We start from the raw sequence: 13,497 nt of genomic DNA on the forward strand, positions 1-13,497 counted from the left end.
AGTGTGAGTTTAGTTCACCCCGTTTTTTAGCCAAGTGATGGCCTTTGCTGTTATTTCCATCAGACTCACATCAGAGTTCATGGGGTGATGCATTTCCTGTTTTCTTTTCTGAGTGCTGGCCCTATCAGATACTATACCACTACCACTACTCCTCCCATCCCACCCACAGCTTATGCCTTGTCTGGGCAAGACCCCCATGAACTATGCCAGGAGGGGTAAGAGTGTTGGATTATGATTAACATTCTAATTTTATCTCCAAGGATGATGATTCTGCAAAAATTAAGCAACTTGGAAATATATAACTTAAAGAACCACGTCAGACTTTTACCTTTTTATCTCTTTAATGTCAGAGTTCTGAATACAATACCCTTTTACAGAATATTGAATAGGGAATACAGGATACTCACTTCTTTTTAGCTCTGTTTCCTCAGGTTTCCTCTACTCTTACTCAAATATTAAAAGGTCTTTTAGCCTGATTTCCCTAGTTGGAGCTATAATGAGAGAGATTGCCAGCTTCTCATTTTCAGGGTGACCTCAGTTGTCACCCTTTCTCCCTAGACTTCCATGTATCCTGCTGTGTTGATTTTTCTACAATAACTGGTAGCAGATTTGTGCCCTGGTTGAAGTTGTGGGGTTTTAAACCCCTGCTTATCATTAGCGTAGAGGGGAGAAGGAAAAAATAAAATTGAGAGAAAGAATACCTCCTCAGGAAAACTGTGGGAACATTCCAGGTATTTGGAAAACTCTGCTATATTTCCCTTCCAGGTGCCACCCAGCTGCTGGACCCAGAGGTACAGAGTACTTTACATATAGCTTTTCTTTTCTTTCTTTTCGTTTTTTTTTTTTTTTTTTTTTTTGTTTTTTTTTTTTTTTTTAAAGATAGGGTGACCGAGGCTGAAGTGTAGTGGTATGATCATGGCTCACTGCATCTTTGACCTCCTGGGCTCAAGCAGCCCTATCTCAGCCTCCTGAGTAGCTGGGACCACAGGTGTATACCACCATGTCCAGCTAATTTTTTAAAAATTTTTTGTAGAGACAGAGTTTCCCTGTGTTGCCCAGGCTTGTCTCCCTGGGCTCCAATGATCCTCCTGTCTCAGCCTGCCAAAGTACTGAGATTACAGGCATAAGCCACTGTGCCCAGCCCATGCATAGCTTTTTGATTATCTCATACAATTCCTCTGTGCCCCTAAGACAGGATCTACCACAAACTCAGACACAACTAGCAGTGTAGAGCATAGTGTCTGTTAAAGGGCCCCTCAATACCACTATAGGCTCAGGGAAGGTAAGGGTCCTTTAACCTTAACCATATCCAACAGGCATTACATAAAGAAGAGAAGAATAATGAGAGGTGGAATTTGTCCCAGTTACTAAAGGTCAGGTCAAAGGTAGTTGGTTTTGGTGCAACAGAAAGCACAGGGCAGGGAGGCATGAGACCCAAGGTAAGTTTGAACTCTTCTTCTGTCTATGTGACCTTGAGCTACTTCTCAACTCTGGGCTTTCATCTTCCACAAATGTAGGATGGATTTGATGATCTCTAAGGTGCTTGCCAGACCTGACAGTCTGTAAATGTTCAGTGCCCCTAGGTGACTGTGCCTATTTCTCTGTGTGTTAGCCTAGATGTGAGTGCCCACTTGCTGCCAGCTACCTACAAGCTATCTTCCTTTAGGGCTTGGCCTGCCACTCAGCTCCCTCTGCTAAGCATCCTGCTCTCTGGAGCAGTCTTTGATTGTCAGGAATATGTTCCAAAATAGATCTTAGGAAATTAATAAGGCCCATTGCCAATGGAGGGCAGTACAAACCTGCATCCTCATATCCCCTGCCATTTTGAGAACAGTACCAGTGTTCCCCACAGCCCTAAGAACAGCTGCTAGTGTGACTGTGGTTGAGTGAGCAGTGCCATGTTGAGGTAGTGGAAAGTCTACTCTGAATCAAACAGCTGCTTTGAATGAACCCAACAATATTTCCTGAGCCAGCTAGCCCATTTCAGGAGCCTTGGGGGAAGATTCACTTGCTGAGAAGAGAGACTACTTACTTCTTCTATACCTTTTCTACTTCTCTGCTACAGGCCACTTTGCAAAAGATTGTTTCATGCAACCAGGTGGGACCAAATACTCTCTGATACCTGATGAGGAAGAGGAAAAGGAAGAGGCAAAGTCAGCAGAATTTGAGAAGCCTGTCCCCACAAGGAATCCTTCTAGAAAAAGGAAGAAGGTGAATTCTACTTTGCTTTTATTTTATCTTGTCTTTTTCAGGTTTTAAGAGGAAAATCTGAAAAGCCTCATGCAGCAGTACACACCTGTAGTCCCAGCTACTTGGGAGGATAAGGTGGGAGGATTGCTGGAGGCCAGAAGTTTAAGGTTGCAGTGAGCTATGATTATGCCTGTGAATAGCCACTGCGTTCCACTCTGAGCAGCATAGTGAGACCTAATCTCTAAGAATAATTTTTTTTTTATTAAAAAAAAATGAAAAATGAAAATGTGCTTTTTGCAGAAATTTTAGAAATACTGAAAAACATGATGAAGCAAACCAAGATCTTCTTTAATCTTTCCACCCAAAGAAACTCTTATAGCATTTTGTGGTATATTCTAATCTTTTTTCTTTTTTTGAGACAGGGTATCTTGCAGTGGCACGATCTTGGCTCAGTGTAACCTCTGCCTTCCACGTTCAAGTGATTCTCATGCCTCAGCCACCTGAGTAGCTGGACTACAGGCATGCGCCACCATGCCCGGCTAATTTTTGTATTTTTAGTAGAGATGAGAGTTTTGCCTTGTGGGCCAGGCTGATCTCAAACTCCTGGCCTCAAGTGACCCACCCGCCTTGGCCTCTGAAAGTGCTGGGATTACAGGCATGAGCCACGACACCCATCCACTTTTTTCTAGGTAATAATAAATGCAGATATATATAGCTACACATACATGTAAATACAAAATTGTGGTCATACTAGGTATAGTTTATACCTTTTTTTCATTTCACTTATCAAAAGAATTTCCTAGTATCCTTAAGTATTCAAAAACTTGATTTAAGAGCAACATAATATTCTACCCTATGGCTGTGTGATGATATTTTAAATTATTTTCCTATTACTGGATATTTTTTATTACTTCCAACCTAAAGTTTTGGCCACATCTCTTATTGTTTTCTTGGATAAATTCCTAAGTAAGATTACTGAGTTAGGGCTTTAAGGCTCTTGATACATTTTATCAGATTGCCTTCCCAGAAGATACTTATCTGTCCCCAGCAGTATATCAGAGCACCTGTCTCACTGAATTCCATCTCCTATATCTACTACTTTTGGCAGAGCAATTCATAAAACAGATACTATTGTGTCCAGAAAGAAAGAGTGCATTTGTAACATGCTACACAGGAAATAAAAACTATTCTGTAGGTTGATCAGGAAATATTTCTTCTATCACGCAGGATTTTTCTAACTATGGCCAGTATATTAACTTGTTTCGTTTTTAAATCTTTGGCAAACTTTTGTTGAGGGGTCATTTTGTACCAGGCATTGTAACTCTAGGAATACAAAAACTGCGATGAGGTTCTTGCCCTCAGTGGTTATTATCTATAGATTAAGTATTATCTTAATTTTCTGGGTGAGGAAAAGGTCTCATTATACCATTACAAGAATTAGTCAAGTGCATGAATAATAATTTCCCAATTTATATATTCTCTTTCTGGGTGACCCTCTCCTTACTGAGACTTTAGCTGCATTACTGACTTCCACATCCTTAACTAGGATGCCATGGGTACCTCAAACTTTGGCTGGAGTCAGTCAAATCCATACTTGAGGCTCTTCTGTGCTATTTACTAGCTATTAATTTGGGCCTTTATTTTTGATTTTTTTTTTCTTTTTTGAGATGAAGTGTCACTCTGTCTCCCAGGTTGGAGTGCAGTGGTGTGATCTCAGCTCACTGCAGCTTCCGCCTCCCAGGTTCCAGCAATTCTCCTGCCTCAGCCTCCTGAGTAGCTGGGACTACAGGCGCAAGCCACCATGCCTGGCTAATTTTTGTATTTTTTTTAGTAGAGACAGGGTTTCACCATGTTGGCCAGGCTGGTCTCAAAATCCTGACCTCAAGTGATCCGCCTGCCTTGACTTCCCAAAGTGTTGGGATTACAGGCGTGAGCCACCGTGCCCAGCAAACCCGTTTTTTCATTTTCAAAGTGGGATTGTTGTGATCTTTGATGACAATGTTCTTGCAGAGGGATGCCCGGCTCCCAAAAATAGATATAAAGCACTGACAAGTAAGTACCTAATTAGCGTTGGCTGTTGTGACAGCCCTAATTATCTTTTTTAGTCCTCCTTCCTAAACATACACACACACACTACCACCATCACCACTACCACCAAAACCCTTGTTTCTATCTTTCTATCATATATTACCTATTAATGGCAGAAATACTCTTCCAGTCTCCCAAAAAAGAAACCAATGTCATTTATTTTCTTCTCCTTTTCCATCCCACATCTAGTCAGTCACCAAGTCCTGGCAGTGGTGCCTTTTTAGTACATATCTCAAAATTCTTTATCCCATTCGCATTCCCAGTGCTACTGTACAGTTTATCCCCTCACTTCTCTTACATTCAGACTATTGAATGCTGTAGCCTAGAGAGTTTAAAAAAATACATATTTTTATTTTTTTTTACAAATACATATTTGTGTTTGTAAATATTTATTTAAAATATGTATTTTAGAATATTTTAAATATTCTAAATATTTTAAAATATGTATTTAAAATACATATTTGTATTTTACCTCTACCTCTTAGGTACCATGTTTACAGGGCCTAGGTCTGGGCTTTTGCTTTTTTTTTTTTTTTTTTTTTTTTTTTTTTACCCTTTTTTTTTGGTTTTTTTTTTTTTTTTTTTTTTTTTTTTTTTTTTGAAGCACCTATTTTGGCTGGGCATGGTGGCTCATGCCTGTAATCCCAGCTGAGGCTGGAGGATAGCCCGAGTCCAGGAGTTTGAGACCAACCTAGGCAACATAGGGAGACCATGTCTCTATAAAACATAGAGAAAATTAGCTGGGCATGGTGGGGCATGGCCTGTGGTCTCAGCTACTCAGGAGGCTGAGAGGAGAGGATCGCTTGGACCCAGGGGATAAGGCAGCAGTGAGCTGTGATTATGCCACTGTACTCTGCCTGGGCAATAGAACGAGACTCTGCCTCAAAACAACAACAACAAAACCACCTACTTTATGTCACTGCCCACTTCCATTCATTGTTGATTTCTCACCTTATGCTTTAACTCTGAATGTTGGAGTGTTCCAAGGTAATCTCATCCTATCCTGTGGTTTTAAATATCATCCCTATACTCATAACCCCCAAATTAAGTGCTTGTATCTGTATTTTATCCAAATCTGCATTGCTATTCTTGACTTTTTCTCTGGAACTCCAAATTTAGTTAATAGACTGCCTACTTGATGTCTACATCTGGTTGTCTAGTTAGCATTAAGCTTAACACACCCGCAAAACTTAGTTTTCCTAGCCAAAGCTGCTCTTTCCACATTTGGCCCTGTCTCAGTGATTGGAACTCATTGACCCATTTGATAAGCCAAAATCTGCAGCCTTTTTGTATAGAGTTTTTTGTTTGTTTTTGTGGTAAAATATACACAACATAAAATTTGCCATTATAGAAGTGTACTGTTCATTGGCATTAAATACATTCATATTCTTGTACAGCCATCACCGTCTTTCATCTCAAGACCTCTCTATACTCATTAAACAGTAACGCCCCCTATTTACCCCTCCTCCCTGCACCTGCAACCACTGTTCTACTTTCTGTCTCGGAACCATATGGTATTTGTCTTTTTGTGACTGGAATATTTTACTTAGCATAATGTCCTTAAAGTTCATTTGCGTCGTAGCGTATGTCAGAATTTTCTTCCTTTTTAAGCCCAAATAATATTCTGCTCTGTGTATTTATTTTTTGAAGCAGGATCTTGTGCTGTTGCCCAGGTTGGAGTGCAGTGGCACAATCATGTCTCACTGCAGCCTCAACTTCCCGGGCTCAAGTGATCCAGGAGTGTGCCACCACACCCAGCTAATTTAGTTTTTGTAGAGATGGGGTCTTGCTGTATTGCTCAGGCTGATCTTCAACTCCTGGCCTCAAGCAGTCTTCCCACCTTGGCCTCCCAAAGTGCGGGGATTACAGGCATGAGCCACCACATCCGGCCACATTTTATGTATATACCACGTTTTGCTTATCCATTTATTTGTGGTGAACACTTGGGCTGCTTCCATATTCTGGCTATTGTAAATAATGCTGCTGTGAACATGGATATATAAATATCTCTGAGACCCGACTCTTCTTTCTTTTTGGTATATACCCAGTAGTAGAATTACTGGATCATATATTCTGTTTTTAATATTTTGAGGAACCCCTCTATTTCCCATTGTACATTCCCATCAATAATGCACAAGGGTTCCAGTGTCTCTACATCCTTGCCAACACTTATTTTCTGGGTTTTGTGTTTTGGAGAGTAGCCATCCTAATGCGTGTAAAGTGACATCTCATTATCGTTTTTATTTGCATTTCCCTAATGACTAGTGATATTGAATATCTTTTCATGTGCTTATTGGCCATATGTTTATTTTCTTTGGAAAAATGGCTATTTAAGTTCTTTGCCTATTTTGCATAAGGTTGTTTATTTTGTTGTTGTTGATATGTAGGAATTTTTATATGTTCTGGATATCAATCCCATCAGAGATATATGGTTTGCAAATATTTTCTCCTAGTCTGTGGATTGTCTTTTTACTCTGTTGATAGTGTCCCTTTTTACCCCATCAGATTTAGATTTTTTAAAATAGTGGTAAAGAACATATAACATTTACCATCTTAACTATTTTTAAGTGTACGGTTCAGTAATGTTGAGTATGTTCATGATAGTGTATTCATTGCACAAAAAAAATTTAATCTTGGTTAAGTTAAACTTACCTTTTTTCCCTCTTTGCTGATGCTTTTAGTGTCATATTCAAGAAATCATTGCCAAATCCAATGTCATGAAGCTTTTCCCTTATATTTTTTCTAAGAGTTTTGTAGCTTTAGCTCTTATGTTTAGGCCTTTGATCCATTTTGAGTTTATTTTTGTATGTATGTACAGAAACACTTTGCACGTAGATCTCTAGTTTTTAAAACACCATAGGTTGAAAAGACTGTGCTTTTCCCCACTGAATGGTCTTGGCACCCTGTTGAAAATCATTTGACCAAATAAGTGAGGATTTATTCTATCACTAGTCTATATGTCTGTCTTTGTGTCAGTACCACACTGTTTTGATTACTGTAACTTTTTAGTACACTTTGAAGTTGGGAATTGTGGATCCTCCAGCTTTGTTCTTTTTCAAGATTGTTCAGGCTACTTGGGGTCCTTTGAAAGATTTCTGATGAATTTTAAGATAGATTTTTATATTTTTGCAAATTTTGATAGTGATTGCATTTAATCTGTAGATTGCTTTGGATAGTATGGACATTTCAACTGTACTAAATCTTCCAATCCATGAAAATTGGATATCTTTCTGTTGACTTATATCTTCTTTAATTTCAGCAACATTTTGTAATTTTCTGTATACATGTCTTTCATCTCCTTCGTTAAGTTTCTTCCTAAGTATTTTATTCTTTTTGATGCTACTGCGTGAATTGTTTTCTTAATTTTTTTTCTGATTGCTCCTTGTTACTGTAAGAAACAACTGATTTTAGCATGTTGGTTTTGTATTCTGCAACTTTGCTAAATTCATTTATTCGTTCTAACAGGATTTTTTTGTGGAATTTTTAGGGTTTTCTACATAGAAGATCATGTCATCTGTAAACAGAGATAATTTTCTTGCAGATTTAGTTTTTTTTTTTTTTCTTTTGAGGCAGAGTCTTGCTGTATCGCCCAGGCTGGAGTACAGTCACATGATCGTGGCTCACTGCTGCCTTGATGTCCTGGGCTCAAGCCAGATCTAGATTTTTTTTTTTTTTTTTTTGAGGCAGAGTCTCGCCCTGTCACCCAGGTTGGAGTGCAGTGGTGGGATCTTGGCTCACTGCAAGCTCTGCCTCCTGGATTCACACCATTCTCCTGCCTCAGCCTCCCACGTAGCTGGGACTACAGGCGCCCACCACCACACCCGGCTAATTTTTTTGTATTTTTAGTAGAGACGGGGTTTCACCGTGTTAGCCAGGATGGTCTCAATCTCCTGACCTTGTGATCCGCCCACCTCAGCCTCCCAAAGTGCTAAGATTACAGATGTGAGCCACTGCGCCCGGCCCAGATCTAGATTTTTAACTGTGATTCTGTTTGTATGTTCTAAGCATTATTCTTTCTCTTTTAACCTTTTAGAGGTTCCAAGCATTATTCTTTCTCTTTTAACCTTTTAGAGGTAAATGGTACTTGTTACATTCCTAAAGTGGTTATATGGATATCTCACTTCTGTGGGTCTTTGATTGAGTTATTTTTGCTGAATATATTGAGTACAATTTTTTATTCCTTTGTTTCTAAAGCTGCTTTGAAATATGTATTTCAGTTCACCAAGCCAATTATTGAGGATCTGCTAGGTATGAGGCTCTTTACGACCTGCTTAGTCAATCTACTACCCAGCCCTCCATTGCCTTTCACTTAGTAGAGGAATTGTCTGATGAACAATGACAGTAATAATCATTATACATTATTATTTTGTAAAAGTATCTTTGGCTGGGCACGGTGGCTCATGCCTGTAATCCCAGCACTTTGGGAGGCCAAGGCGATGGATCACTTGAGGTCAGGAGTTTGAGACCAGCCTGACCAACGTGGCAAAACCCCGTCTCTACTAAAAATACAGAAATTAGCTAGGGGTGGTGGCGAGGGCCTGTAATCCTAGCTACTTGGGAGGCTGAGGCAGGAGAATTGCTTGAACCCAGGAGGCGGAGGTTGCAGTGAGCCGGGATTGCGCCACTGTACTCCAGCCTGGGTGACAGAGTGAAACTCCATCTAAAAAAAAAGTATCTTTGTGTATATGAACTTCTAACTCATGAGCCCTCTTTGTTTAAAAAGTTTCCTAGGGAGTTTAGAAGGGTATAATTTTCCTCTTGATGCCCACTATTTCTACCAAGATAGCATCTAGCATCATTGTCCTTTCACCTCATTGTTAATCCTGTCATTATCTTTTATGCCTCATATTTGTTTAGTACTTACAGTTTATAAAATACCTTCCTTTTTTGTTTCTTTTTATCATTATACAATCCTATGAGATAGCCAGAACAGGTATTATTGTTGGCCATGTTGGCCACCATTTTACACATGAGTAAAATGGAGCTTCAGAGAAATTGACGTAACTCACCGGAAGTCACACAAATATAAGAGATAATGCTGTAAAAAGAACCATGTCTTCAGATTACTAACAATATTCTTTTCTGTGTATCACACTTCAGCCATTTATTTAACTCTTCAATTATTCATTTACTGAACAAATATGTATTATCTGCTTCATAGGTATCTAGCATTATATTAGGTACTTGACATATCAGGATTCATCAGGTCAGTTTTTGGTGCATTTTTGTTTTGTTCCCAGCTACCGTTAGCAGCCATGTGATGTTATCTATTGATTTGTTTCTGTTCACAACTGTAAATCAAGATTCCAGCCCTCCTGACTGTTTCCTTTTACCTTCTAAATATTGGATTCCAGTAGGAGGTTGGTTTTCCTTACCAGTAAAATCTTCTGCCTGAGATAGCTTTTTTGGTGTGTAAGTGGCAGATTTGTACACTTGTTTCAGGGCTAGTCAGCTCTGGGAGCCAAATATGGAACTGAGTAGATTTGTGAAGGAACATGCCTTTAGCAGTCCATGATCCTGAGTTGGACAGTGGAGAGGAGGAATGCCTGGCATGTGGAAGAGCATATATAATAGTAACTCGTGAAGTTCAGTTAATGCATTTCTAACAGTCAAAAAAGTAACTCATGAAATAAAGATCATATAGTACCTACACTCAAGCAGCTAATCACATAAGGAGAAAGATAAGCAGCCAAGGTATGTGTGGTGGTAAAGGATAGAAACACATTCCAAGGAGGTTATTTGATCTTATGGACATCCAAGGACAGGAAATGCAGTGTAGTCAGGCCACCTAGGACTAGACCTGGAAAGTCTCATTAGATTCTCATCTCTGTTTCTTCACAAGTCTGTTTCATTGCCTCACTTTTTGTAGTCTGGTGGAAGACAATGCAAAGCCTCTAAGACAGAAAATGGTAGACCTGTTGAGGAACCACCAGAAATAGCCGAGGATAAGGAAAGGATGTCACCTTTTACAAATAATGCCTGGTACTTAATAGGAATACATGCACTAACTACCTGTGAATAGATAGACTTCATAATCTGTGCTCTCTGTCATTCCTTGGGTGTCTTCACTCAGTGAGACCTGCCCTCAGATTGCAGAGTCAATTAAGTATTGACTCCTGCTGCTGGCAGTGAGCGATAGTGAAGGGAGCAGGGGCAGGAGTAAGAATAGCACATCTTCCTAACCTTGAGCCTTCCCACCTGTTTTCATTAAAACGTACGTGTATTGAATGCCTTTTCCCAAAGTCCAGGATGCATTGGTTTAGTTGTGTGCATCTGGCATCATGAACAGTTTTTGTCCCAGGGACTGAATGTTATAAGTAATTTTTCTTGGGCATAATTAGAATAAAAGGAAACTGTGTGTTGCAATTGGAAATGGGCTATGAAGTGGTTGGTAAAATAGAAATGGAGGTTTTGTAGTAAATCCCTGGATAATCTTCCGATGAACTTGTGGTCTGTGCTTTACTGGCGTCTTTCATTAATCATATGCCATCGTAGGTCTTTCTGTATCAGTGTTATGTTATGAGGAAGTATATGCCTTGGGGACCAAGCTGCCCACTGATTATAGTAAACTTTAGATTTATTTGATTCAGAATATAATTTTCTTTTGATTTTACTATATGGTTTTCTGCTGTATCATATATAGAAGAACAAGAAATAGGAATGTCATTCTTTGGCTGCAGTGTTAGCTCTGTCCTGCTGTCCAGAGAACTTCTTGTGGTGCCTATACAGAGAAAGGTTGCCAGTCCTGAGCCCACTCAGGGACATGTTCTCTGCCTATTCAGATAGAGCAGAGAGCGTTGCCCAGTGTTGCCTACTCAGAAGCCTTCAGTGGTTCCCTTTCTTCTATGGCATAAAGTCTAAGTTCCTTTAAGACTCTTCACAGTCTGCCCAGCTTCCTAGCATTGTTTCCCACCAATTTCTTCCCACACACTATACTCCAGCTTCATTCATTAATAGAGCTTCTACTGTGTGCTAAGCTCTGTTCTGGCCACTGCAGGTAAAGTACTGAGCAAAACAGGTAAAATCCTTATCTTCATGGCACTTAGATTCTAATGGATGGAGTCGACTGATACAGATAATAAACTGGTAAGCAAATACAAAATAGTAAAAATAATGTATCAAGTAGTGATAAGTGCTATAGAGAAAAATTAATTTGATTATGGGAGATAGGGAGTCCTAGAATGAGGATGTGGGGAGCAGGTGACTTTCATTTTCGATAGGATGGTAAGGCCAGGCCTTTCTTTCTTTTTTTTTTTCTTTTTTCCTTTGAGATGGAGTTTTGCTCTCGTTGCCCAGGCTGGAGTGCAATTAATGGTGCGATCTCGGCTCACCGCAACCTCTGCCTCCTGGGTTCAAGTGATTCTCCTGCCTCAGCCTCCCGAGTAGCTGGGATTACAGGCATGCGCCACTGTGCCCAGCTAATTTTGTATTTTTAGTAGAGACAGGGTTTCTCCATGTTGTTCAGGCTGGTCTTGAACTCCCGACCTCAGGTGATCCACCTGCCTCGGCCTCCCAAAGTGCTGGGATTACAGGCGTGAGCCACTGTGCCCGGCCTAGGCCAGGTCTTTGTCATGAAGTGTTGTTTGAGTGGATATCAGAAGGAAGTGAGGACACAGGCTATTCAGGCAAGTGGAGAGAGAGCATTTCAGCAAATGTAACAGCTGATGTTGGGAAAGAGTATGGCATGATTAAGGAACATTAAGGATGCCAGTGTGGCTACAGTGTAATGAATGAAAAGAGAGTGGTAGGAGAGGAAGTTAGATCAGAAGGAACCCAGGTCATTGGGGTCTTATAGGTGATTGGGAGGATTTCATCTTTCACTTGAGTGAGATGGATATTATTAGAGGTTTTGAGCAGAGGAATGACATGATCTGACTTCTTTTTAAGAGAATTATTCTGGCTGCTGTGTGGAAACTTAGATGCTCAGAAAGCAAGAGTAGAAGCAGTGAGTTGATAGATAATAATCCAGGTGAGAGATGATGGTGACTTGGACTAGAATGACAGTGGTAAAAATGATGAGAAAGGAGTTGAAGTGTGTATATATTTTGAAGATACAAGAGCGAGTGAGGATGGCATCAAAATTTTTGGACTGAGTAACTGGAAGATTTGAGTTAAGAGAAGAAATGCAGGAGAAGTAAGTGTCGGAGTAGGGAGCAGTCAGGAGTTTAGTTTGAGTTGCTATCTACACAGATGGAAAGAAAGCTGGGAGAGTCTAGGTTTGGGAGGGGGCGGGGCATAGAACTTGAGATGCCTATCAGATATTCAAGTAGACCGTAGAGTAGACAATGGATATATAGTTTGGAGTTCAAGGGAGAGGCCCAGGTAAGATATATAAATTTGGGAGTCATCTACATATAGATGGTATTTATGGTCATGAGATCACCTGCAGAGTAAATATAGGGAAGAGAAGGGATTAAAGGACCGAGCCCCAGAGGGCTCAACACTTAGAGGTTATTGAGATGAGGATGAACTAGCAAAGAACTAGCAAAGAAGACTGGAAAGGAATAGCCAAGGAAGTTTGTAGAAAAGTAAGAGAGTGTGGTAGAAATAACATGAGGAATGTGTTCTAGGTAAGATGGTCTATATCCATCTTGACTGACCAAGTAAATAAGACCCAATAATTGACCACTAGATTTAGCCACGTGGAGGTTATTGGTCATTTTGTTTGTTTGTTTGTTTTTGTAGAGACAGGGTCTCACTATGTTTTCCAGGCTGGTCTCAAACTCCTAGGCTCAAGAGATGCACGTGCCTTTAGAAAATTAAGTACTGGCTGGGTGTGATGGCTCATGCCTGTAATCCCAGCACTTTGGGAGGCTGAGGCAGGTGGATCACTTGAGGTCAGGAGTTTGAGACCAGCCTGGCTAACATGGTGAAACCCCAACTGTATTTAAAAAAAAAAAAATACAAAACTTAGCCGGGTGTGGTGACATGCGCCTATAGTCCGAGCTACTTGGGACGACAAGTGATTCAAGGAGAATTGCCTGAACCCAGGAGCCAGATGCTGCAGTGAGTCGAGATGACACTACTGCACTCCAGCCTGAGTGACAAAGCAAGACTCCATCCTAAAAATAAGTAAATAAATAAAATAGAAAATTAAGTACTCAGTAAATGTTCACTGCTATATTCTTTTTTTAGTTTTTGCTTTTATTTTTGTTTTTCTCTCACACTGAGCTGCTGCTATCCTGTTTTAGAAATATAGTGAAAATGGGTAGATTAGCT

General features: G+C 40.1%; 1 protein-coding gene across 7 annotated transcripts in view; it reads left to right on the top strand.

The window, feature by feature from the left end:
* ZCCHC17 (zinc finger CCHC-type containing 17) overlaps positions 1–13,497 on the top strand; it is an 81,006-nt gene that overhangs the window by 49,785 nt on the left and 17,724 nt on the right. For all 7 annotated transcript variants that reach the window (XM_009203494.4, XM_003891474.3, XM_009203488.1 and 4 more), the window contains one exon: positions 2,066–2,211. In XM_009203494.4, the coding sequence (XP_009201758.1) occupies positions 2,066–2,211 (146 nt within the window). The remainder of the gene's footprint in view (positions 1–2,065; positions 2,212–13,497) is intronic.

This window comes from Papio anubis, chromosome 1 (assembly GCF_008728515.1).
Source record: "Papio anubis isolate 15944 chromosome 1, Panubis1.0, whole genome shotgun sequence".
NCBI lineage: Eukaryota > Metazoa > Chordata > Mammalia > Primates > Cercopithecidae > Papio > Papio anubis.